This window comes from Lissotriton helveticus, chromosome 12 (assembly GCF_964261635.1).
Source record: "Lissotriton helveticus chromosome 12, aLisHel1.1, whole genome shotgun sequence".
Classification (NCBI taxonomy): domain Eukaryota; kingdom Metazoa; phylum Chordata; class Amphibia; order Caudata; family Salamandridae; genus Lissotriton; species Lissotriton helveticus.
The window spans coordinates 465,770,702-465,796,805 of NC_136073.1; the positions used below are offsets into that span (position 1 = coordinate 465,770,702).

Here is a 26,104-nt window from a genome sequence, read left to right on the forward strand (position 1 = left end):
GCCAGGACCTTAAAAATCTCTCTCGTGAAAAAGGTTGCCGCTTGCTATTATACAACATGGTTGGTATTTATATGCAAAATATGAACTACCAGTTGAAAATACTCCAAGAGTATATCAGAGCTCTGTAAAGTACTACTAAAATGCACCAAAGTAAAAGAGTAATAATTTCCATGGTAAAAATTATTACAGGTGAAATATACTAATTTCTACTCAGTTACCATCCTATGTTTCTTTGAGAAGCAAACAAATAGCCGACATGATGTTAACTGATATTAGCATTTTGAACATATGTGTAAAGCACAACGTATGCCGAGGCGTCTTGGCGCTAAAAGCAAATGCTTCAGAGAAACTGGCCAGGGAGAAAGCCACATTGGTTTAGAAGAAAAGAGCCAGGTTTTAAGCGACGTCCTGAAAGAAAGTCTATAGGAAGGTAAGGCGTTCCAAAGTTTGGCAGTCAGGTGGGAGATGCATCTATCTCCCCATTTGGACTTTCAGATTTCTCTTCTTCCTGTTTGTTCTGCAGCTTGAAAGAGTGACAATGTGTTGCATGGTTCCTGCAGCATTTTATTCTTTGTTTTGGCCACCAGCAGAGCTCAGTCTTCAAGGCCTCCTGAACCACACTTGTAACCAAACTAATAAACCAACATCACTCGCACTTCCATTCCTGACTGCAAAACAGAAATTGTCATCACATGACCATTGACTCCAATGAAGGGACAAAGTATTTATAAAAACTCTTCAGTGACATATTGGAAGATACCACTTTGTGCAACAATAAACCCTGACTGGCATTAGGTGCAATGAACCAGCTAAAAAGCTGGCAAAAGCAGTGTCTTGGTACTACCAGAATGAAAAATAAACCCTAGATATCAAGAGGAAATGCCACCATTTCCACAACTTTTTATATTGATATCCATTCAGGGTCACCACAGATCACAAACCAATGAAACCTCTCTTCCAGTGGACACCACTGTACCCTCCACCTAAAATAGAAACAAACACTGGCAAAACCAATAGGTCTGGCGTTGGCTGCCAGCCATCTGACAATTCTTGGTTTTTTTAATCATGGTTTTTGCAAAATGTTATTGTTTGGGAATATGCTGGTTCCTCATCAATCTGAAAAACAAATCATTTGCCACAGGTCAAAAAGATTTTTTATCTAAAACAAAAAGGCATTACCTTGGTACTCACTTAAAGGAACGACTTTGTGGGTGAGTTCCTTGTGACAGAGCAGCATGCAGTGACCCGCAGTGAAATCAGCAAATAGCTGAAGTGGACTGATGCATTGCCCCTTAAATGCATGATGGTGTGGGTGGACTTAAAATGTGAATGACATCAACCACAAATTAACGGATGAAGTCTGGCTGAACCCCCTATAAGTAACTATGTTATACACATGATTTTAGTAAACCCAAAAGATTTTGCCTCACACAGATTTTTTTTAAAAAGTCAATCAGTCTGACATTGGATGCAACATTCCAATGTTTGTCTTTATGTTTCTCCCTTTTTAATTTAGTACATTCTACCCTTAGTGGGTCAAATGTTCTAACAACCTCGTGCCTCAGGCTATATCTGTTGTTAAAGGCCCTCACTCGCGTTATAGGCCCTTGAATATAACTCAGGTTCAGGGCCTTTAGCAACAGGTTTAACCCTCAACAGCTGGCTATAAGGCTATAGTGTTGTCATTACACCTCTTTGTCATGTAGTGGATCCCTAACATGTAGTCCTTGAGCTCTGTCGGTGTGAGTCGATTTGTAATTTACTGAGCCCACTGCATACAAAATAAATGTCATCAACACGTTTTGTGCTGTAAATTCATCCTCGTCATTTTGTACTGTTTTGTTTCATCACACCCTGTCATTGTCCCTTAGTCCTTTTGTGATGTCATTGAACCTTTTATTATATTATTGACTAATTTGTAATTTATTTGTTTGTTTGTTTGCATAAGTTAATTAAAACCATTGCATTACAATAAAACGTTAAAAAAGGACATCGCAATTCACAGAGGTCAAGAAAAAAGAAAACAACATCTGGGAAAGTGAAATAGTTCAATCCCAGCGTTTGCCTAGGGGCTTCTTATCATGTTTGCAATTGGGCGTTGCCCTTTGGCTGGTCCCATATGAGGATGTCACCCTACAACCTCCTTCAAATCACCAAGACTACTTTGGTTTCCATTCTTTTCGCTGGTACTCTTTTTCTTGAAAAGTGCTTGTGCTTTGCGACTGTGTAGGAGAATGTTCTTTCCAGGTCCGGACTGGGAACCAAAACTGGCCCTGGCAAAGTGCTTGGCCGCCCCCTGGGGTTGGGGGAGCAGCCGAGCTGTTCGGCTGATTTTGTTGCAGGGGCTGATATTGCAGCTATGCTGCAAAATTGGCCCTCATCCCTATGGCCCACTGGGGAAACGCTTGGTGCCCGCTACAGCCAGTCCGGCCCCGGTTCTTTCGCAGGCCTTTGTTTAAAATAATCCAGTATCAGCGTTTGGACAGGCGAGGGCTAGGTTGGGAAGCCGTGCCAGGGTACATAGCACCCCTGATAGTTTGTACAAATCTTCAGCAGCGGGCAAATTATTATTATATGTTATTGACTACAGTGAGCATAAAATCAATTTGCTGAGGCATTTTGTGATATGATGGAATGTGTTTTATGTCATCTAGAATCCAAAGTACCATAATTATACATCTAGTTAATTTTTGATATGCAAAGCTCTTCCTAATATTCAAAGGTATCTCGTGGCCATTGGTAGTTCTGCCCCATAGGCACTACAGGCTGAGTCAGTTACTGCAAAGTCTGTTGCCATGAACGTCCTCCTACACCTATGTATGTGCACTTGGACAGCACAACCATCCCTTTGGACTGTGTGGGATAAGAAAACAAGAATGTGTGAGGCTCCCACACCCATATGTTTGACAAGTGTGTGCACATTTTTCTTCTTTCAGAAAATTTCCTCAGTCTTGGGGATATAGGAATGGACATTTCAGTGGCCTCATCTCCTCAAATAAAGTCAAACTATGTGGAATCACATCATACGGTGAGTTTCTCTAGAAAGTACTGGCACACGCAAGTCAGTAGTTGTGTATTGGGTGATATATTTGGTTTTGAGTAAATACTTTTGATTTACAGTCTGGGTTCTATCTCTACGCCTGCAAAAGAAACAATTGATGGACGGAATGCTGGACAATGCAAACATTCACCCCCAGTCACTAGGATCTTGGTTTAATCCATCATTCTTTTGCTCACCACACCACCCCAGTTTGGACCCAGCCATATGCAAATCAGTCTTGACCCAGTTCCTTGTGGGAACAGTCCAGCCCGAACTGCCAAGCCAGGTCCTCCCTGGACCGGAAACAAGAAACCTGGGACGGTTTCAGGGCATCACCCTTCATCAGCCAGGCTAGCTGGATTTAGGCCCAGATCTCTGTACTGGGGTGAACGTATGACATTGTTCTGAATTCTGCCCATCAATTGTTCTTTTTTGCATTTTGCTTTTGTTTCTGTCTCTACGCCCCCACAGTTTCAGAATGTCCCAGTTAGTGAATCTGATTGCTAGTGCCTAGAAAGACACATCTTGTAACTGGAGATACTTAGGCGCCACTCCCCATGAGTAACACAATTGTGCACAAACACTGCAGGATTTTAGATCATTAAATATAAAGGAGAGTTAGAATCATCGTTTGATTATATAAGCCAGCGCAGTTTGTTGCATTGTTGGATAATCTATATATGATTGAAGAATGTGGAGGGGACAGGGGCCTGGAGATGAAGGGATCTAAAGAGGGATGCAGGCACACACACCAAACTTAGAGGTGCCATTTTATGATCTTTTGGGACAAGCTAAGAATTGAGGAAGCCCCACTCCCCAGCACCTAAGTGTTGTCCATGGTCTAAAGGTTAAATTTGATTCTGAATAAGGATTCAGGTTTAGGATACTTTGGTATGATGTAAAACCTATTGGTGGGCAATATCAAGGAGAAGATTTACAAAAAAGTCATGCAATCCAGCACAGTCCCGCGAGGTTGCGCTGCATTGCGTGACAGGGAGGGAGCAGGAGAGCACCATATCTTCAGAGATATGGCTCTCCCCTCCCCTTTCCCTTGCGCCGGAGCTGATTTCAGCGGCAGTGCGACATGCACACACCTTAGCGCCATTACGCTAGGATGTGTGCATGTGTCTAGCTTAGCTTTTGTACAGGAAGGGTACAGTACCTGTACAAAATACTATGCCTAGACACAATGGAAAGCTTTTCTCCCTTTGTGTGCGTGCTGCGCAGTGCAGCACGCATGCAAAGAGAGAAAAGCACGGAGAAATGAATGCATTTCTCCTGTTAGCACCTCCTTTGAAGGGGCGTTAACTTTTGGCGCAAAACCATGTCTAAAAATCTTTATAAATATGGTTTTACGTCAAAAGGCATGAGTGGTTACATGGGAACACCCATGTTACACCTCCTCAGCGCAAAGTAACGCAACGCAGAGCCTCGCGCTGCTTTGCGCTACTTTGAGCTACTTTGAGCTACTTTGAGAGTGGTTTCCAGCAGTAAATAGCAAAAAAAAACATTTGCGCTGGTTAGCGTCACTTTTGTGATGCTAACCCAGCGCAAAATGTTTGTAAATCTCACCCTGTTTCGCCTTTGTAAAAATATACTTTAACCATGCATTGTTATGCTCTGTGAATGTTCAGGGAGGGTAGAGCCACACTAACGATTGTGGATGTATTTCCTGTTGATATTAGGAACATTTTCATGTTGATTGTGCAGTATATTCAATTCTGTTTGTGAAGATAATTTACAGGTCAATGTGGATAATTGTTAGTGCTTTGGGACGCTTGTGTTTTTTGTGAGAGTTTTAGATGAGCCATTTGAGGGTTGTTTCTTGGTTTCAATTACACAGATTTACTCGAACATATCATCAAGAATGCACATGCATAAACCTTCATTGTGAACTTTATTTGCAGAATGCAGCAAGTACTCATTTTATTGTTAATGTCATAATAATTTAGACAACATTTCCTGCTACTTGGTGTGACGATATGTTATTTCAATCGGGGGCATTTAACTAATTTAGGAACGTTTCTTTCGTATCTTTTTTTATTCTGTGATCACCTCTTTTACAATTGTTTCTTTAAATGTAATTGTCTTCCATTAGTGAAGATGGGGTGACAGACTGCCCCACAGGCCTCTAACCACCTCATATCGCGCTCCCTAAAACACCAACCAACCATACCTCCAGTCAGCTGTGACACAACATTGATATTTCTAGATCCCTCACTTATGTGCGCTGTATTTATTTATAAAGTTTTATATAGCGCAAACTTGATCCCGAAGGATATAAGAGCGCTTTACAATTTGAGGCAAAGGTAACAAATCAGAACATTAGTCTAACATGGGGAATCTAACTCTGGTGTTCCCAATGATTTTTAGGCCGCAGAAATTCTGACACATATTAAAATGTTGTTGGGTAGGTACACCTAGCCAGGCGCTTATCTTGATTGTCACCAATTGGTCACTCTACTTTAGCTTTAAAAAAAATGCACATTTGAAAATGCTTTCCTTGAAAGCCCTGCTCATCTGAGAGGAAGCTGAAATGACTGCACTATGGACTCAAACCGGTAGGTCTGGCCCTCCCCTTTTCTGTCACACTCAATTGTTTTGTGTTTTTTTGAGTGGAAGGTTCACAGTGTACATTCGGAATGATGATTTCGAAACACACCTTTTCTCTCCTCAGGGTCTTCTTCTGTATCCCAACCACACCACAGTGTTCAGTGCGTCCATCTACACTCCATCTTTGCTGTCGGACTCCAGAATGCTCTCATTTTGGTTTTCTGAGCAGGTCATCAACTCTTTATCTCTGGCCGCATTTCTGGACAAACGACTAGTGTTCAACATCACAGGTGAAGATATACAGGTATAGTTTCAAACATTTACTATCAAATGTGGTTGTCCTAGTTTGAGGAAATAATACACACCAGGAGTAGCAATTTAAAACATACTAGTAATGAAATAAAACCCATTCCTTTGTCCGTTTTATCATGTAATGTGGTAATGTATTTATGCACATTGATATTTTTATAGTTGTACAGTTAAAGGGCCATATGTAGGTAATTTGTGTTTTGTGATTCTCAAATTGCGATTTTAAGGGAATCGCAATTAAAGAATCGCAAAACGCAATGTAGGTAGGATTAACAACATTTTTTGCGCATCCCACTTATTCCTTATTTGCGAATCGCAAATTGAGATTCGCAAATAAGGAATACCTTCTCATCCATTCCTATGGGCTAAAAGGCCCATAGGAATGAATAGGAAGACATTCTCAATTTGCGATTCTCAATTAGAGAATCGCAAATTGAGAATGCAATTTCAGGGTTGTAAGGGTGTCAATAGGACACCCTTGTGCACCCCTGAATTTAACATGTGTGCTCATGTGGCCCACATACATGCTCTAAGGGCATGTATGTGACCCACATGGCACTTTGAAAAATGCCAAAAAGTGCATTTTTCAAAGAAACCGCAAAATACCACCAACTTCAGGTTGGTGGTATTTTGCGATTCCATAAGCCAAAATTTGCACAACTTGGGTGCTTCCTATATTGCATTTAAGGATCAGAATTTGCGATTCCTTAAATGCAATAGCAAAATAAGGAATCGCAAATTTTGCGATTCCTTATTTTGCATGTGGGTTTTTGTGTGCTACATAGCACACTGCCCTAATTGCGATCGCAAATGCTGAAATTTGGCGAATTTCAGCATTTGCGAGCCCAAATTAGGCTTCCTACATATGGCCCATAGTGAAGTAAATACAATAATGGGATTGTAACCAGTTTTATTGCATAGGCGTATGTGATGCATAGTTTCATAGGAACAAGCCCTGAGGTTACTTCACTTCATGCATAGCCAGATTTTGAGTAGAAAATTAGCTGTAGTGGGCATAAATGTGCTACAGCTGGGATTGGCTTTAATAGGCAAAAGTGGCTAATACAGTATATACTTGGATTGACAGAGCAGAAAATTGGTTGGTTTCAATAGTGGTCTTCAATCTCGATTGATATTGTGAATTCTCCAGCATTGTACTCTTTTGTAGACATCAAGACTGTAGTCTCCAGGTAGAATGGGCTCTTGCGGTGTGGTTATATTCATCTCTAGCCATTAATTTCCACATAAAGATCACTTTTATATTGCAATTCTCTTACATTATTTAATACCAGCACGTTTTACCTTGTGTGGCTAGCCCAGGGCTTTTTCAAGGCTGGTGGATCATAGCAAGTGATGTAAGAATTGGTCCAATAGCTAAATAATGATTCATAATATGTTGTGTATTCTGACCAGTAAGTCTCATGCTAACTGTGACTGAAGTCTGGAGAAAGCCCAAAGAAATATAGTTACCTCTGTACATTCTATCTTTTACCCCATAATAATACCTTAGTTAATCAGAGGCCAGCCTTATCCAGTAAAATAAATACATGTTCAATCTACAAAATATTAGAAATCTATGTGGTCCACCTTAGATGCAGTGAAATGTCTATTGTGGGAGTGTATGTGCATGTTATGGATTGGCTAAATTAATTAAGTGAGCATTCTGTGTTGTGCCAGATATGAGATTTTGGCGGGTTGTTTGAATAGGGGGCTCCGTGAGAGCGCTGCCCTCCTCTGCAAGCCAGTCCATGGACAGGGGACATCCTGGGAATCCTGCCCAGATCTTCCTAGGAAAAGGAGTCAGGAAAAAAGTGATGCATTATTACAGAACCCGGAACCACTGTAAAGACATGCAGTGTAAAAATGTAAATATTAAGATGCATTTGTGACTGTCTAGAGCTCTAAAACTAATTTTTGGAGGTATTTAAGAAAAGGGTTTAGGTAAAAAGATGAACAATCATCTGACAACAGTTTAACAATAATAATAATCCTCTTCACGTAAATGTTAATCTTAGGTGGATGTGTTAGGATAGTGTTTTTTGGATCAAGCTATGTTACGGTCAGATTGAGGACCTGATTTTCTATTAAATTATATGGAATTTATATTTCGGCAGACGGGATATCCGTCACCGTTGCGCCAGAGCAATCCGTCCGCCGAGATCTCAATCATGCTCCATCAATTCTGTACAAATATGTACTCCAAAGACTAACATGCTTTCTTATATTTTTAGGACATGGTGGAAACTGAAGACATAGAAACTCACAGAGTGATTTTAAAACAGGTAATTTATCAGAACATATTATCAAGCTAAGTCTACTGAGAGAGAGAACGTTGAAAGACAAGAATAATTTGTTTTACATGCATGTTCAGCATGGAAATACACTGTAAAAATAAATGGCACCCTCCGTCAACAGAGAAAACAGAGATAAATATAAAAAGTTTTTTATTAAATACATTTTATCACAGGATATTTTGTAATAATGATAAAGATCCAAATAATTGGGACCATGTTAGGCTGGTTCTCCTGCTCGTCAAGGGGTGCTGGGCAATTTTTGTGGCATTGTAGTTCATTGCTAGATCCCAAGAGCCGGGCACAGCTGAATGGCTCACTGAAAATCCAAGAACTTCATATTCTGTTTCCCCTCTCAAATGTTAGTGACATTGAGCAGTTATCGCTGTCTTATGGAGGGTGATGTAGGTTCAGAAATTTAGATATAGTTACTCAATTTTGTCTGCATATACTGCTGTAAAAATATGACAACACACAGTGTTCACACCTTATGCAGGCTCTCATTAAGAGTGGCCCTCAAAATGGGCCAGATTTGTCCCACCGTTCAGAGCTACCAAAGCCAAGGCTATTTGTAACTCTAGAGGCTGGAAAAAATCCAGGCCATCCAAAGTATGACCCTGAGGGTCTCTTTAGAAATTAGAAATTACCATAGGAGTCAGTAATTACAGGTCTAATTCCCCTGGTAAGTTCTAATTTTCTCTTACATTTTCCCATGGATATTTTGGCTACATTCAGAAGGCAAAATGTCAGTGTCAAAAGGCACAGAACCGTAAAAACTCTACAAATGTCATAATTCTAATGGGGCCAGTAAATACTGTTATCAGCCCCTTTGGAATGAAGAGGCACTCGTAATGAGGGCGTTAGTGGTTCTATTGAGTCTGTTTTGCTGTTCAGCATTCAGAGGCCAAAAGCTCAGTTCAAAACAGTTCAGTTCAGCCTTACTTGCTTTGTTTTCTGAACCATGCAAGCCAAGGCCACAGTTGTAGGATTAATGAGACTCGAAGCAGTTGTGCTGAAGAGGACTGGCTGCTCCCTGTCCTGGTATCAGACAAAGGTTACTGTGACGAGGAGTTATGGTGGCCATCTGAGGTGGAGGTGTTGGAAGGGAGGTCCTAATCTGGAGGACAGACAGAAAAAACCTTCCAAGCAATCCAACTCACAGTAGCTTGTTTATGATTTCACCTGTGTTCAGTTACCATACATGCTTTCTGCGTGCCTAACTTAGGGGTTCTTGGCATGTTCTCAGCAGGGATGAACTACATGGAGGAAGCTTTTGTTGACTTCATGCTCTTCATAGATGACAGCAGCCAGTGTAGGTTGTTCGGCTTTATTGAGTACGCACCACCAATAGAGAAAACAAAACTGCACTGCTTGGCCAGATTATCCAGTTGACATTCAGGAGGTTCCAGCCAGCAATCCGCTGTAGAAGACGGTGACATATATCCATTTTACCCTACCTTAAAGACCAAGCCACAACAGCTTCTAACAGAGAGGTGTGAAGAGGGTCACACAAAAGCAATCAGTGAAATGTTATATATTAATGGAGAATAGAGAAACAAACAGGCAAATGACAAATTGTCGACAACAAAATTGTCAAGAGTGTCGATACTCATCTCATTCTCACACACAATCCGTCCACCAACATAGAATTCCAGGCCAGATTGTTCTTTTGCGTCAGCACAAGGGTCCTTCTTTGATAGGATCCTGTTGAGGTAGATCACACCCAATGAGACACATCACACTTCACCTGTTTCCAACACCACCAAATTCTTCTTCACCTCTTTGATCTTGAAGGGCCCCTTGTAACCACAAGTGTCTTGCTTCACAAACCTGGATTTCTTTACCAATACCTCACCTCCCACTTACCACTTCTCAGACCACATTTTTCACATTGTGGGTGTGATCATACCAAATTTAGGACTTCTCCTGATGTTTTGCTATCCTAATACTTTTCCACTAATCCTCCTCATTCACCATTGTCTTCCCTGGTTTCAAACTTCCCATCCTTACACCTTCATAAGGTTGCATCCCTTTGACACTGTGGAGAGTGGTCCTGTGTGTCCTGTCCACAATGTCATCCCTTGAAACTTTGACCCAGGGCACCCTCTGTTGCAAAGCTCTCTGTACACATCTCTACAGCATTCGGGTTATGAATTCCACCAGTGCATTTGCCTGTGGTAAATACAATGTTACAAATTGATGAGGAATTGAAGGACCATCCACATTGCCTCTGAGCTAAACCCCACCCTTTTATCCATCATAAGAAAGAAAGTCTTCCCACATTTTGGATTTCAGGAATAAGGTGTACTGTAGGATTGTTTGTAGTAGGGCAAACAATAACTGCTGGAAAAGTTTGCCCCTTGAACTTCTGCCTCATTGGTTGGGGGAAGCCAGGAGTCACCGCCAACCACTAGCTAGGGCCATCCATAAATGTGGGTCCCAGAGGCACCCTCCTCAGAACATTTTCTGGACCTGTGGAAGAACAGATAAGGGACTGCACCTGCTGTTTGAGACATGTGAGTAGACCTGAAGGACTAGGCTTGATCCCACTTCTACCCAGGAAAAAGAAGTAACCCACTCCAAGTGTCAGTTGGCTGGCCTCTTGTGAGGCTACAGGGACACAACATGCTGCAAAACGCCTTTTCCCTGAAATGCCCACCTAACCAGTTGCAACTGGACCTAGCTGGTATTGTGCTGGTGTACTCTGCTTCAGTGAGTCTTTATCCCTAAGTGCTGTCCCCAAGGTCCTGGAGCCCTTGGCAGTGTCGAACTTGATTTCAGACTGTTCCTACAATGTCTGAAAAGCTGTTCTGACTTCAGCTCCCAGAGGACAGAGACTAATCACCTGAGCTGATCCAGCCAACATGCGACTTTGCAGGGCTGAAGAAACAGAGTTCTACTACTTGGAGCTTCTCAGCAACAGTAGATTTGTTTCCGCAGGCACTCAGCGAGAATTAATCCGGTCTCAGGGAACCCAGCTCCAAAAACATCCTGCAGCCTTGACCTGCTGGAGGATTTCGAACTCCATCTAAAATACTAAATCCCAAGGTAAAATCTCGAACTGGGATGAACCTGCTTGCTGTAGCCAACGCGCGCTTTATTTTGGTCAGTCTGAAATTGTGCCTAGGTCCAAGTCAACCACTACCATAGACTTTTATTGGTGTTATATTTTTTTCTTGCCACTTTTTACCTTAATTCTTATCAAATTCATACCTACGGTTCTCCTTTTTTCGATTTTTGTCGTTTTGGTGTTATTTTGTTTATTAGATTTTTCTTTGTTTTTCTAAATTGGAGTGGGATTTTTATGTCTTTTTTTACCTCTTAACTGTTTTGGTACTGCCAAATGCTTTAAGTTAAGGCTGTCTGCTCTTTGACACAGCTACCAGGGGTTGAGCTCAGGATTAAACTACTGAAACCTCTAATTGGACTTAACAACTTAGTGACTTTTATTACTTCTGGTGTACTTCCATTCACCTAATTAATAATTCACTTTCTTACAATTACTTTTTTTTTTAAATATGACTTTGCCTTTTGTACCTCCATGCAAATGATGATCAATCCTATTTCAGGCATCCACACCCATAGCTCAAGTAGTGCATTCGGAGAGCAGCAAGCATGTTATTCTTTTAAACCATCTCACTCTCTCCTGCAGATTTTCCAGGGTGTTCCTTTGAAAGATTGTATTGCCAAAGCTTGGAGTCTCACTGCTCCGCGCATTTCATTTACCCCAGAAGGAACAGTGGTGAAATCAAACATGGCAGCAGAATTCATTGTTTCCTCCGGGGAAGAGGATTCCTCTGTGGCATTCTATTTTGAAACTGTAAGTATGTCCGATGACTGTATAGCGTTACTGGCATGCTATGAGATGGGTACCCAAATGCCAGAAGTGTTTAAAGTCTTTTTTCATATCATTACTGTAAGTGCTTCCAACCTGTTTGCGGAATGTGTTTGACCTCCTTGGTAGATTTGCTTAAGTTCAATGCGAATTTGACCTGTTGATCATCAAAGCAAACCAGAAAATCCTTTTGATTCTATATATTAGGTGTTTGCACCTTCCAAATGTAAATTTAACGTCATCAGCAAAGCCGCTTTTGTTAGTTCCTTATGCTTTATATGCCCTTAACTATGTTATCTATCGTGTTGTGGACTTTTTCCAAGGGTTTGACTACTTATATGAATAGAATACATGTCTCAGGCCTTGATCACAAGTGTCCTGGAGGGAGGTGTGCTATTTATCACACCAAGTAAAAATGTATTCCTTGTGGTTTGGAATGTAATGGGTGACATAAAGAGCAAATAGGACCTATACCAAGATTTTTATTTGAAAAGGCATAACTTATGTATATTAATGCTCCCATAAAAATTGCACATGATACAATATTTACCGGACATTGTTTGACTGTGCAAAAACAACAATTGATGGACAGAATGCAGAACAATGTCATACATTCACCCCAGTACAGTGATCTGGGCCTAAATCCATCGTTTATTTGCACTCCACACCACCCCAGGTCAGACATGGCCATATGCAAATAAGCCTTGACCCTGTGCCTCATGGCAACAGTCCAGCCCGAACTGCCAAGCCATGTCTTTCCTGGACCGGAATCAAGCATCCAAGGACCGGTTTCTGGCTATCAGCCTGGATAGCTTGACTCCAGTGGTGTGGAGAGCATGGGACTCACGTCTGAGCATACCCATCCCACTCGGGGTGACAAATGCAAAAATAACAATTGATGGACACATTGTTTGACTGTGTACATTTATCTTATGATATGCACCTAGAAAATATTGCGAGGGTGTGTACTTTATCACACCCAACAAATTACCGGGTGTAGTAAACTCTGTAGCATTCATAATTCTAAAAGGTCTTGCTCAGGGTTTCTGCATATTGTGCAAATAGTTACTGCTCCTCAAAGTAACTTCTGGTGCAGGGGCATTGATTGCTTGCCCAAAGTCCTGTAGATGGCTCACAGATTTGTTTCAACGAAGACCGAAACGTCGACGACGATTCCATTCTCCTTAAGAATATTAAAATTGAGTTTCCTCTGAGTATTTTCGTTCCTATGTATAGGACAGACTCAGCTTTGAGCTTGCAGATGGACATACACATTGAGAACTAAGATCTCTATTTAATGTATATATGTTCTGTTGTCAATGTGATTTTGAGTTTTGTAATTGAATTTTTTTGTACCCCTGTACATTAGTCCCGTTAATCTAATTACATTTATGGTATTTTATTATTTTAAGTAACAGAAGGAGCAATACAAGGGATCCAGCTGTGGTATGGAAAGCCACATAACCAGCCTCCTGAAGACTTACCATGAGCTTAGCATCCCCACAACCTCTGCATGTATGGCTTGAGAGATACTGGTTATGCTTAGTGCTGCTGGAGAGCAACCTGTTGCCAGCTGTGTGGTACTTGAAGTTGTGTTGGTTGCATGAGAGTATTATGTTGATGTTTCTTGATGGTTCTCCTGTAATGATTATGGTTTTATTGGCTCAAACACACAAAATGATGGTGGTATGAATGCTTGCAAATGGCCTAACCAGTGGCAATTGCTCATTTTTGTCCACAATGCCATCTCAGATTAGACACAGCCATATGCAAATCAACCTTGGTCCAACTCTAGCCCGAGCTACCAAACCAGGGGGCATATTATCAAGGGGGTTTATCTCCGCTTTTTTGGCATTAAAAGCCAAGAAAGCGGAGATAAAATTATCTCCCTATTTCCTAGCTGTCGTTAACACCAGTTAGCGACAGCTAGTAGGAGATAGCGACCATCTAGGGCCCCGCTTTGCATGTCAGTGATATTTATCACTAATGACATGCAAAGTGGGCGTGCCAAGATGTTAGTGACTGGAAACAGTCGCTAACATCGCTATCTCCTATTACCAACTTTTGGAGATATTCGCGCTAAGCGCGAATATCTCCAAAAGCTAACACCTGCCCCTGAGCAGTTCTTAGCCATGTTATCCAATGGTAGGTGGATAACATGGCTAAGAGCATTAGCTCGGTAATGCATGAATATCGCTGACTTTTCAGCGATATTCATGTATTTCGGCCGATTTTTATCGCTTAGGAGATAAACCTTGATAATAGCAAGGTTCCTAAGCGATAAAAATCGCCGCAGCTCGGTGATAAAAATATCGCCGCTAAACCAACATAGCGATAATTATCGCTAGTTGTTGGTAATATGCCCCCCGGTCCTTTTTGAACCGGAACACAAGCAACCCAAGACCCGTTTCGGCCTATGTGGCCTTTTCAGTTCTAGTCAGCTTGGTTCTGGGTCTAATCTGAGGTGGGATGTGGGGCATAACAGCAATGGGTTGGAATACTACCCCAAGTGACTGCCAGTGGTTAGACTATTTGCAAGTATTCCTTCCATCACCTTTTGAGTGTTTGGTTTATTGGAACACAGGGTGTTTGGATTCAGATAGCTTCTAGCAGGACACATTCTGGAAAATCTTTGGCGCACCACCTATGTCTAGTTCTGTTGCAGAGAAACTAGTTGATATCTCGCTGGCCGTTGCTGCTTTGTTGATTGTGTTTAGGTATATTCCTGGTGCTTCTAGTGTATTTGACTGTGGTTATGTCATTGGGTATTGTGCTGTAGAATTAGTTTGTAAACGCTCTGCAGTGTTTAGTCCTTGGTTACAATGACTGCATTACCATTCCTTTCACATGAGACAGTGACAGGGTAGTGGATTCCAAGAAATGCCCTGGTGCATATGTCGCTTTACAGATTCCGTTGAAGCTCCATTGATTTCCAAGGGGGTGGGTAAGTAGAAGAGGAAGAGGAGGAGGAGATAGCAATGATATCAATGCCTCCACCTGTCTGTGGATCCAGACGCTGCAGGGTGTATCCAACAGGTATATATGTTGTTGCAGGTAACAGATTGTCTAAGTGGCAGTAGTAACCTAAAGGGAGTTACAAGGTGTTCCCAGAAAGAAAGAAAAACAAAGAACCCCAACATGAAGCATGAAGGTGAGAAACTCAGAGTGCAGAGCAGGGACATAATGGAAGTGGGCGATAAAAGTACAATGGTCCTCACTCGAAGAGCGTTGGCAGTGCATAAAAGTCATATTAAATGTGAGATAAGTGGATTGCTGCATATTTAACACTTTTCTTCAATCCGAAGTGATGCGGTATTCCCACTTTAGAGGTGGTGTAATATCTCATTTGCAGCATCAGAAGGGGAAAGTTTTGTCTATTACCAGCAAAACCCTGGTGCTATCTCCACACGTATGACACAGAAACCCTGGTTCCACAATCTAGACCACATCTAAAGTAATATTTTTGGTAATAATAAGAGTACAAGTAGTTGTAGTGGCATGTGGTTTTACCACAACTTTAGCCAGATTGCCAAATCAGGGCCCATCTATGAAATCCAAAGGAAGCTATGTATAGAAACAAGATTGCAACAGATGTGTGCCCAAAACGGTAAGGCAGTGAGGCAAAACACAAAAGAAGAACCAAGGGACAGGTGGAGGTTGACACAAGAGACAAACAAATACAAAAATGAACGACAAAACCATTGGGCACCTTACTTATGTAAGAACATGTGGAGTCATGTGAAACATGTGATGCATCATGACGTCATAGGCATCGACGGTGCAAGTGCAATGACTATAGTGTACCACTTCTTTGGAAAATTTGCGATTTTGGTTCCTAAAAAGGAAGCGTGTACAAATGCTAACGCGGGATTTCTGGTTACTAGTTATCTTACCAGATCCCAAACCAAGTCGACTGAATCGTTGGTACCTGTCATTGAGTAAAAGATAATCTACTACTAGGTTAGTCAATTAAGAACTTACACCACTCTAAATGACCACTGACCAGGGTTAAAGTTTTAAAGATTTAATATAAAGTCAAAGATAACTGAAGATACAAACTTCTCAAAATGAGATTCAAAAGGTAAATAGGTATCACTATAAACATGAACTTCTTGAATAATCTAAGTCTGAAGAACAAAATAATAAGTACAAGCTCAAAAACCATAAGGGTTGTCAAAATAGATATAAGTTGCAATCTCAAAGTCATTACAGAAAAGAAAATTAAGGTTAGTCTGTCCCTACACTATTTTAAATGACATCCCTACTTAGCAAGATCTTAACCCTCTAGGTGTCAGCCGTGGTGACTTCCTAAGAAGATCACGCACTTCTCTTTTCTCTTCTCTGATAATGGGTCTCTCCTGATCAGCCTATCTGCCTACCCATCCGCTTCCTTAGGCTCCCAAAATCATCTGCTCTGCTCTCCTCCCGGGTCTCTTTCCCTAATACCAAATCACATTTTCAATAGAAACGCCCCTTGGGACGCCCCTCACGTGGTACATCTTTGCGCGGCAAACTCCATGATGGTACTCTTGAAGACCCTCGTTATAGTTGACCTTGGTTCCCAGGCTTCTTCTTCAGTACGCTGATACCCCCTGAAATTCCTGGAAACTCCTACAGGCCTGCGCAAGGCGCCACTGAACAAAGTCCCTTTCATTCGAGCTGATTAGGACCCTCGCACCTGCATACAGCTCATCCTGCAGTGGGCCTCAAATTCCAGACTCCACCATATCTTTAGTCATAAAACACTCTCAAAGCTCTGTGCTGGACTCCTCTCGACCTCTTCCCTAACGAGCACATGACAATTTAAACTACATGACTTTATCGGCTCTGGCCTACTTGATTTACATGCAGCAGGTCCCTGCACTCTTAAAACGTTAACTTGATTTAAACAGCAAACATTCTTAACTAGCATACGTTTCTAAAATAACACATCTACAAAGCATATACTTTTAACCCTAAGTTCAATAGTACATTTGGAAGAACCATGTCAACCTTATCTCACATTAATTTAGCAGCACGTTCAGGTTTGCTGTGAATTGCCCTAAGGCCTACACATTATACTGGATTTTAAAGTTACATTTAATTCGGACATGATTCTTTTAACATGAGAACATGAGGTTTTCACATATATTCCAACATTTCTACATTAATCTCACACCGTTATAATTATAGTTACTCTACTTAACATTCTATACATTTCACTACTGAATATAAACCACTCTGTATATTTCACTCCTGGATATAAAACACTCGTGTGCAAAACATGTTTAAACTAACTACGTGCTTGTAAATATGGCGTACTTATACATTTTTTTCAAACTTGTGCTCTCTCAGTCCCCCCTTTGATGACCTTCAGGGGTCATCATCACCAAGACACTAAAAATGTAGAACCCTTCAAAGTGAAGTCAGGACAGTGCCACCTCTTTTCATACTCTCCAATGCTTTCAGACTCTTGTATTGAGAATCCTGCATTGCTGTCAACTCTTCCTCCTGTTTCCTCATAGTTCTCTGCAACCTATTTGCTTTATAACATTGATACAAACGCACCAATCCCCACAAAGTGATTACACAAATCACTATTATGATGATGGGTTTCAATATGTACCAAACGATACCCTTTCCTAAGTTGGCAAACCAACTTCCAACTTTACCCATTCCATGACCTACTTTTTCCCACACATTTACCTTTGCCAGGTCCTCAATTTCGTAGTGTATGGCAGTGATGTTTTGTATATACTTCTCTAGAGGTTTTGAATTGTCTGGAATGTAAGTACAGCATTCCTGGACCTTCAAAGCCTTACAGACTCCTCCCTCTTTTGCTAACAGAACGTCTAAAGCAAGTCGGTTCTGAAGAACCATTGCCCTAATCGATTGCATCTCACCTTCTATCAGCATCAATGATCTTGCAGTACTGGCAGATAGCCTATCTACGACTGTAGCTAACCTCCTAATTTTGATGTCATTCATTATCAATCCTAAGAAAGGGAATGCAGCACCGAGTACATCTCCAACTACTTCTGCTGCACCCAGCCCTCGCTTCCATCTAGTTGATATTTCTTTCTTAGGCGTGTCTAAATTCTCAACATGATATATTTTAGGGAAGACAACAGCCAGATAGCATGATCCGTACCAATTATCTGGTAACTTCACATAGGCACTTCTTCCACATACAAAATATACATTTGGTATTGCTTGCATCCCTTTCAAAAAGTTCTTAGAGTAATACTCCAATTGAAAGGCATGTTCACAATGGACTTGACCTACATAAAAGTTTTCATAATATGAGTAACTCCTGTGAATACACAGTTTTCCCCGTTTATCCTTATCCAAAGCAATTGGACCAATACTACCTTTTCTTTGATGTGCCCTTTCCTCCTTGGTCCAATCTGTTTCCCATTGTCCTGATGCTTTCAAAATCTTCTGCCTCCTGTATCTAGTATCTACCTGTGCTATAAACTTTTTCTCAACTTCTGATATTTGACAAGTCAGATTGTTCCTTCGAGCATGTGAAGTATCTAACGTTTTCCATGGAATAAACCATTTGTGTAATCTGTCTTCGCTTTTGTAGTAGTCCCATTTGTTCAAATGCTTGAAATTCGGAACCTCTGGCAATGTCGAGTCGAAATTCGAGAAATAATACTCGAATCCTTCTCGTCCATAAAACATGCTCAACAATAAACTGCACGTTATTCCATATGTCAACGGAAGATGATGGTATCTGATACCCTCCTCCACTGAAGCTGGTAATTGCATACAAACGTAACAATCCTTTACTTCCATGGCATCAACATATTCATAAAGCAATTTAGCATAAGCATTTGACTTGTAATTTCCCTGTGACTCGTCGGTGTGAAGCCTTTTTATTTCTGCATCTAACAATGCTTTGTCTTTCTCATTGATGTTTCCCTTCTCTTTAATAATGGTAGTTTTCGGTGTTGATACTCCCTTATCCTCCTTGACTGCGGTTTCATCCCCTTCGTGTCCCGCTAGGAATGAAACAGTTACCACTAAAATTATAAGAGAAACCACTACTCCTAAAAGTGTAACAGCTATACATTTTGCCCTGCGGTTCGGGTTGCCAGCCTCCATGTTCTCAAACAGTGTAGTTTTTGACTTTCTTCCAGCATTCACTTCCTCTTCTTTTCAAACAAAGTCTTTCTCTCTTGCAATGTCTTTCTTTTGAACACTTGGAAGCTTGACAATTTATTTCCGCAAAACAGTTCAAAATTCGGTAAAACAGACAACCCTAACCCTTCTCCGTCCGCTAAAAGGAAACCCCTACCATTTTCTTTTTCTTCCACTCGGCGCTAGGTTATCTTGCAACAAATTTTTACAATTTCTTTTCAACAGTCTTATTTTCGTCTGAAGTTATGTATGACTCAAGGAGTGACACTACGTCTTCATAAATATCCATCCGAAGTATCATTCCCTCAGGTTCTGGGCAGTTCGTACCACAACATGGAAAGTCAACTTTTTCTAGGATTATTCTCCTTATTTCGCTCAAGACAAGTGGACGGACGAAATTGAGAGTTAACGTTTTTTCAATTTCCACTCCTGGTACTATCAGTTCTACATCCACAATTACAAAGGGGTCCGTTCTAATCAAGATCACTTTCTTCACCTTTCCAGTTCTGCGCCCCTTTGAAGACATTCACAATATGGTATTAATCCACAACAATAAGCGCTCCTAGCATTTCTACTACTCGCTCAAGCATTTCCAAACGAAGAAGAGTTCCCTCCAATATTGGATATCGTGAACAGCAAACTGGAAACTCAACTGTCTCTAAAATCAATTTTCTTATTCCACTCAGGAGAGCAGGATGAACGATGTTGAGTGTCAGCAACCTTTCGGTCTCCGCTCCTGGCAGTAGAAACCTTATTTGCACTGTGATGATCGGGTCAGTTCTGATCAGTTCCACTTCCCTGATCCTCCCTGTTCTGTGTCTCCCAGACATCTGCAACAAGGTAGGTCCAGTCGGGAGTAGAGTATCTTCTACTAGGCACTCGCACCCTCCTTGATCTTCTAAGACCCTCCTCGGCTTGATCCTGGATATCTTCTTCTGGATCTGAGTCTTCGGATATAGGAGTAAGCGTTTCTTCCTGGGCCGACCTCAAACTTAGCCTTCTTCTCCTTGTTGGCCAAGTGGCAGCTCCAAGCCTTATTCTCCTATTCCTTGTCCTCTCACTTGGTTCTTGGTCGCTCCGATACGGATCTGAGTCTGAGTCGTATTCACTTCTGCTCTCTCCTTCAGTTGCGTCTTCTGTCTCACTGCCGTCCTGCCTTTGCTCTTCTTCTGAATCCGTTGCGTTCCCAACTTCTTCTGACACCCCCTCAGCCGCCTCTATCCCTTCTTGCGACTCTTCTTCCACTTCCGGGCTTTCGTCTGGGATGGGAGCTGTTCCTTCTAGAGGTGCTGGAACTCTTCTAGTATGGGATGCATGGATCCAATTTGGCAGCCCCCCGCACTTCACCGCGGTGTTCGTTATCAGGATTACCTGAAAGGGCCCACGCCAGCGAACATCTAGGCAGTTCTTCCGGACGTGTTTTTTAACTAAGACCCAGTCCCCTGGGTTCAGGTCATGACACAGGTTCCTCGCTGCTGGAACTTCAACTGCATGCACCTGAAGGGACACAGAATGGATGGCGTCAGACAGTCCTTTACAATAATCCAAGATCAGATCATCTGTAATATTCAATAGAGCAGTAGTTGGAACTGTAGGAAGTCTCATGGCCCTCCCCATCAGGATCTCGTGGGGAGAGAGACCTGTCCTCCTATCAGGTGTGCTGCGCATGCTCATGAGCACTAAAGGAAGAGCATCTGGCCAACTCAAAGATGTGGATGCCACTACTTTAGCCAATCTATTCTTCAAAGTGCCATTCACTTGTTCCACAATTCCTGAAGCTTCTGGTCGATAACTACAATGCAGCTTTTGATCGATATTCAGTGTGGAGCACAACATCTTCACTATTTCGCTGTTAAAATGTTTTCCTCTGTCAGATTCCAAAGAGGCAGGCACCCCGAAGCGCGGTATCAACTCCCTGAGCAACAATTTAGCCACTGTGAGTGTATCGCACCTACGTGTAGGGTATGCTTCAACCCATCTGGAAAATACGCATACAATCACCAACACATACCTAAGGCGATTGACTCTTGGCATTTCGATGAAATCTAATTGCATTCTATTGAAAGGCCCCCCCGACCTCCCAATGTGACTCAGTGTGACTGGTGTTCGCTTGCCTACGTTCAGTTGTTGGCAGGTAACACATCGCTTACATACTGATTCTGCTGCTATTCTAAATTTAGGGCAATACCAAGTTTGCCTAAACACTCTCATCATAGCATCCCTTCCCAGATGTACTGGACCATGTATTTCTCTCGCCATGGGATTAGCTAATTCTTCAGGTAACACAGCTCTCCCATCTGCTGAAACCCAAAAATCCATTTCACTTCGCACACAACCTGCTATTTCCCATGCCTTTTTCTCTGTTTCAGGTGCGTTCTCCTGCATTATTCTTAAATCCTCCCAAGTGTCTACAGTTTCTAACATCATACTTAATTCAGTCTTTTCTTCTGCACCTTCTATTTCCACCTTTGAGAAAGAATAACTTTGTTCCGCACAATAGCGTGCGACTTCATCAGCATATCTATTACCTTGTGACACAAAATCTGTATTCTTAGTATGAGCTACACACTTCACTACTGCGATGTCAACAGGACCTTGTAATGCTTCTATCAGCAATCGCACAAATTCTCCATTTCGAATGGGCGAACCAGAGGAGGTCATGTAACCCCTCTGAGACCACAACTGCCCGAAATCATGAACCACACCGAAACCATATTGGCTGTCCGTGTAGATGGTGACTCTTTTCCCGTTTCCTGCTATGCAGGCACGAGTTAGGGCAATACTTTCTGCTACCTGTGCGGAATGTACTCCTTCCAGGCAAGCGGCTTCCACAACTCCAGTAATGGTACAAACAGCATAAGCTGCTCTCAACCGACCAGTATCGTCTCTTAAACATGAGCCATCAACAAAGTAAATTTCATCGGGGTCTGACAATGGCTCATCCACAATATCTGGTCTGGGTTTCGTGCATAGTTCAGTCACATCAAGGCAATCGTGGTCTTCACATCCTTCGCCTTCTATTACAGTAGGTAATGGCATCAAAGTAGCAGGATTCAAGACAGAGCATCTCCTGAGAGTCACGTTTTCTGCGGCAAGTATAACTTGCTCGTAGCGCGTGAGCCTACTATTGGTCAGATGCTGCGTCTTCGTCCTGGTCATTAACAATTCAACTGAATGTGGTACATATACCACTACTGGATGTCCCATCACAATACTCTCGCTCCTTTCAATGCTGACACCCGTTGCAGCAACGGATTTGAGACATCCGGGCAACGCTGCGGCTACTGGATCTAATGTAGCCGAAAAATATGCAACTGGTCTACGGGCATTTCCGTGGGTCTGTGCCAAGACTGACAAAGCACATCCCTCTCTCTCACAGCAATAGAGTGAAAATGACTTCTCGTAATCGGGCATTCCCAGAGCCGGAGCACGACACAAATCGTCTCTCAGCTGCAAGAACGCCACCAAGCATTCTTCGTCCCATGGTACCGGATCACTCACCTCCTTGTGCGTCAGTTTCTGTAAGGGCTTTGCTTTCAGTGAAAAGTTAACTATCCACTGTCGGCAGTAACCCACCATTCCTAGGAACATTCTAACTTCCCTCTGTGTTGTAGGCGCATTCATCTTCATTATCGCCTCAATCCTCTCTGGTGACACCTTACGTTTTCCTTTCTCTAACCGGTGCCCTAAATACTGTACTTCCGTCAGACAGTACTGCAACTTGCTCGGAGATACCTTATGTCCATTTTCAGCTAAATGGTTCAGTAAGGCAATTGAATCTGCTTTACAAGCTTCCTCTGTCTCTGACGCAACAAGTAGGTCATCTATGTACTGTACCAGAACCGAATTCTGTGGCAGTACTAGATTCTCAAGATTCTTCTTCAACAACTGATTAAAGATGGATGGGCTGTCTGTGAATCCTTGTGGGATTCGACACCATGTTAAAACGCGATCTTCCATTTTAAAAGCAAAAAGATACCTGCTCTCTTCATCCAATGGGATTGAAAAGAAAGCCTGGCAAAGATCTATCACTGTGAACCATTCTGCTTGACATGGTATTTGAAACAATATCACTGATGGATTCGGTACCACGGGACAACATGAAACGACTATGTTGTTAATTTTTCGTAAATCCTGAACTATCCTAAACTTCCCGCTAGGTTTCTGCAAACCCATAATCGGGGAGTTACAAGGACTGCCCACGATTTCTTTCAGTATTCCTTGTTGAATCATTGACTCGATCACAGGCTTTATTCCTGCAATCGTTTCCTGTGACAATTTGTATTGAGGCGTTCTTGGAAACTCAACATTTGGTTTTACCAATATTTTTACCGGTTCTACCCCTTTAATCAATCCTATATCTTCTCCTGTGAAATCCCACACCTCTGACGCTACTACATCTCTTAAATCTTGGGGGAGATCTTCTACAGTCAGAGTAGGATATAGTTCTACACAGAATTTTGAATTGGCCACCTTAAAGGTAGCATCATCGTCGGTAGTCTGTACCTCCACTCCTTGCGGGGTGCAGTATATGGTGCAATTCAATTTGCATAACAAATCCCTTCCTAACAGACATATCGGACTCGAGTCACAAACCACAAACTGATGTTCGTTCATATGATTTCCTATTTTCACAGATACTGGTTCTGTCAACGGACTAGTCATTCTTTTATTTGCGACTCCTACCACCTGAATTGTTTCCCCTGACATCGGCAAGTCTGGAACCACCGCTGATCTCAGAGTCGAACGAGTAGCCCCAGTATCCACTAAGAACGTAGTGGGACACCCTGCCACTTCTGCCTCAACAAATGGCCCTCTCTGATCCACTTCTAGAACTGCCCCGAGGGTACAATCCTCTTCACTGCTCACCCGTTGTCCTGTCAATGGATCAATGTAATAACATTTTTCTTCCTCGATAAACAGAGGCATTTGTTTAAAGACCTTTCCTCCAGCTGCTATCTTCGGTGGCTGTGGGAATTGGGCCCGTGGAGCCGAAGTCCCCCCTTTGGCCACCTTACTGCTTGAGACTGTCACCTTTTGCACTGGGTCTTCTTGGACCTGTTCTTCTACTTCTAGCTCTCCATTTTCAGGGTTAAAGGGACACTCGCGTCGCCAATGCCCCACCTGGTGACACTGATGACACTTTGTCGTTTTCTTTAAAGTGGCAAAGTCTATCCTAGGTCTCTGCCCTTCTTCATTGTCCTTATTCTGACCGTTTGGCTTTCGTCCCATCCCCTGTTTCTGCTGGCCACCCTTCCCAGCGGACTGCATTTGCACCACCATCAATTTCTCCTTTAGATTCTTGGCTTTAGAATCTATCTCGTCACTGCAGTACCTCGCATAACGTAAAATCTCATCTAGTGGTTTGTTCTGCCAACAGATTAAATGTTGCTGTATCATCAAACAAATATCAGGTCTCAACCCCAAGACAAACTTTGACACAAACTGCCCTATATCTTTGGGATCCATTACATCTAGTCCACTGTATTGCTTGAATGTTTTCAGCAACCTCTCATAAAACTCATGCACGGTCTCCTTCGGTTCTTGCCTCGTTCGATCTATCTTTACCCAATCTATATCCTGTGGTGGTACCTTATCTTTCAGCCATGCTATTACCCTTTCGTACTTTTGCATGACAATCTCGGACGGTCCATTAGTCCGAGCATCCCTCACTGGTTCAGTATTTGGCCATTCAACACTAGTCTTGCACGGGGTCCACAAATCAGATGGGACCACGATGTCAAACAACGTGTTCAAGTCTATCCACAGTACTTTCGAGATTTTGACAAACCTCTCTACCTGTTTATACCATTCGACTGGATTGTCCCGCAACTTCGGAAATTAGTTGGTGAATGCAGCTAAGTCTCCTCTACTCCAGGGCACATGTACATAATTTCCATTTGATATTTCTCGCAAAGGGAATGCCTCCATATGCATTACCCTTCCCTCTGGGGTCATCACATTTGTACTTCGTCTAACCGTGCCCTTTTTCGACCACCTTTCTTCCCATTTATCCAGTTCCCTCCACACTCTTATCCCTGATACCAGCTCTCTTATGTGTGTTTTTAATCCAGTAGTTCTCTTCTCATCTAGATCCTGGTCTGCGTACTGTAATCTGTGGTTACTCTGTAATGCCCTTGTCCTAGACAAATCCACGGCATATCTATCTGCCAAATCAGTCAATTTCTCATGAAACGCTCTAGCTTTCCTAGTAATATCCTTTGCCATGAACAATAACTCATCCTGTTCATACAAATCGATCCTTTCTAAAGGCAATGTTCCATCTATTATCTCATCAACATCTGATTTTAAACTAGTAACATCAAGCCTTTTTGCCTTAATTTCAGCTTTCAAGACACTCAATTTAGCTCCTCCATCCGCATCTCTCCCATCCCAGCTCCGAGATCTACGTTTAGGTATTGGTGAATTATAGGGAGTCCTCCCCTGTTCCCATCTCTCTAAGTCCCATGCCTTTCCATCTTCTCGGGGTGGGTGGTGAAACACTCCTTCATGCCTCCTAGCCTCTCTCTCCCCATCCTGGCTAGTTTCACGGGATGCAGGGTAAGATGTTCCATTACTCCCTCTTTCTTCCCTACTTCCCTGTGATTCCTGATTATTCGAGGCGTGGCGGGACCTATCGCTGTTCTCCTTTCTCCAATGTTGAACGTCTTCCCCAAGTGTATGATGAAGGCACCTAAACCTATTCTGAAAAGCCCGTACCGCCTCATCTCCTCCTTTCCCCCAGAGACGGGACATTTCCTCACATTCTACAATCCTAGTATTTTGTTCCGGCTGTTCTCTCTGATTTGTAGGACATGCATCCCCTCTATTCTCTTGACTTTGGCCTGCCCGGCCCTGACTGCTTTCGCTGGCCCCACAATGAGATACAGTCCCGTTACCCCTGCTTTCCCACTCTGGTTCTGTTCTTGTCCTGTTACTTGGAGATACTAC

The 26,104-nt window shown here is 42.3% G+C and overlaps 1 protein-coding gene across 1 annotated transcript in view; it reads left to right on the forward strand.

Moving 5' to 3' along the window:
* Positions 1–26,104, forward strand: part of CETP (cholesteryl ester transfer protein) — a 110,477-nt gene that overhangs the window by 76,666 nt on the left and 7,707 nt on the right. Inside the window, exons 8-11 of the mRNA XM_078668641.1 lie at positions 2,937–3,028; positions 5,718–5,897; positions 8,134–8,184; positions 11,846–12,013. Coding sequence (XP_078524767.1) covers positions 2,937–3,028; positions 5,718–5,897; positions 8,134–8,184; positions 11,846–12,013 — 491 coding nt within the window. The remainder of the gene's footprint in view (positions 1–2,936; positions 3,029–5,717; positions 5,898–8,133; positions 8,185–11,845; positions 12,014–26,104) is intronic.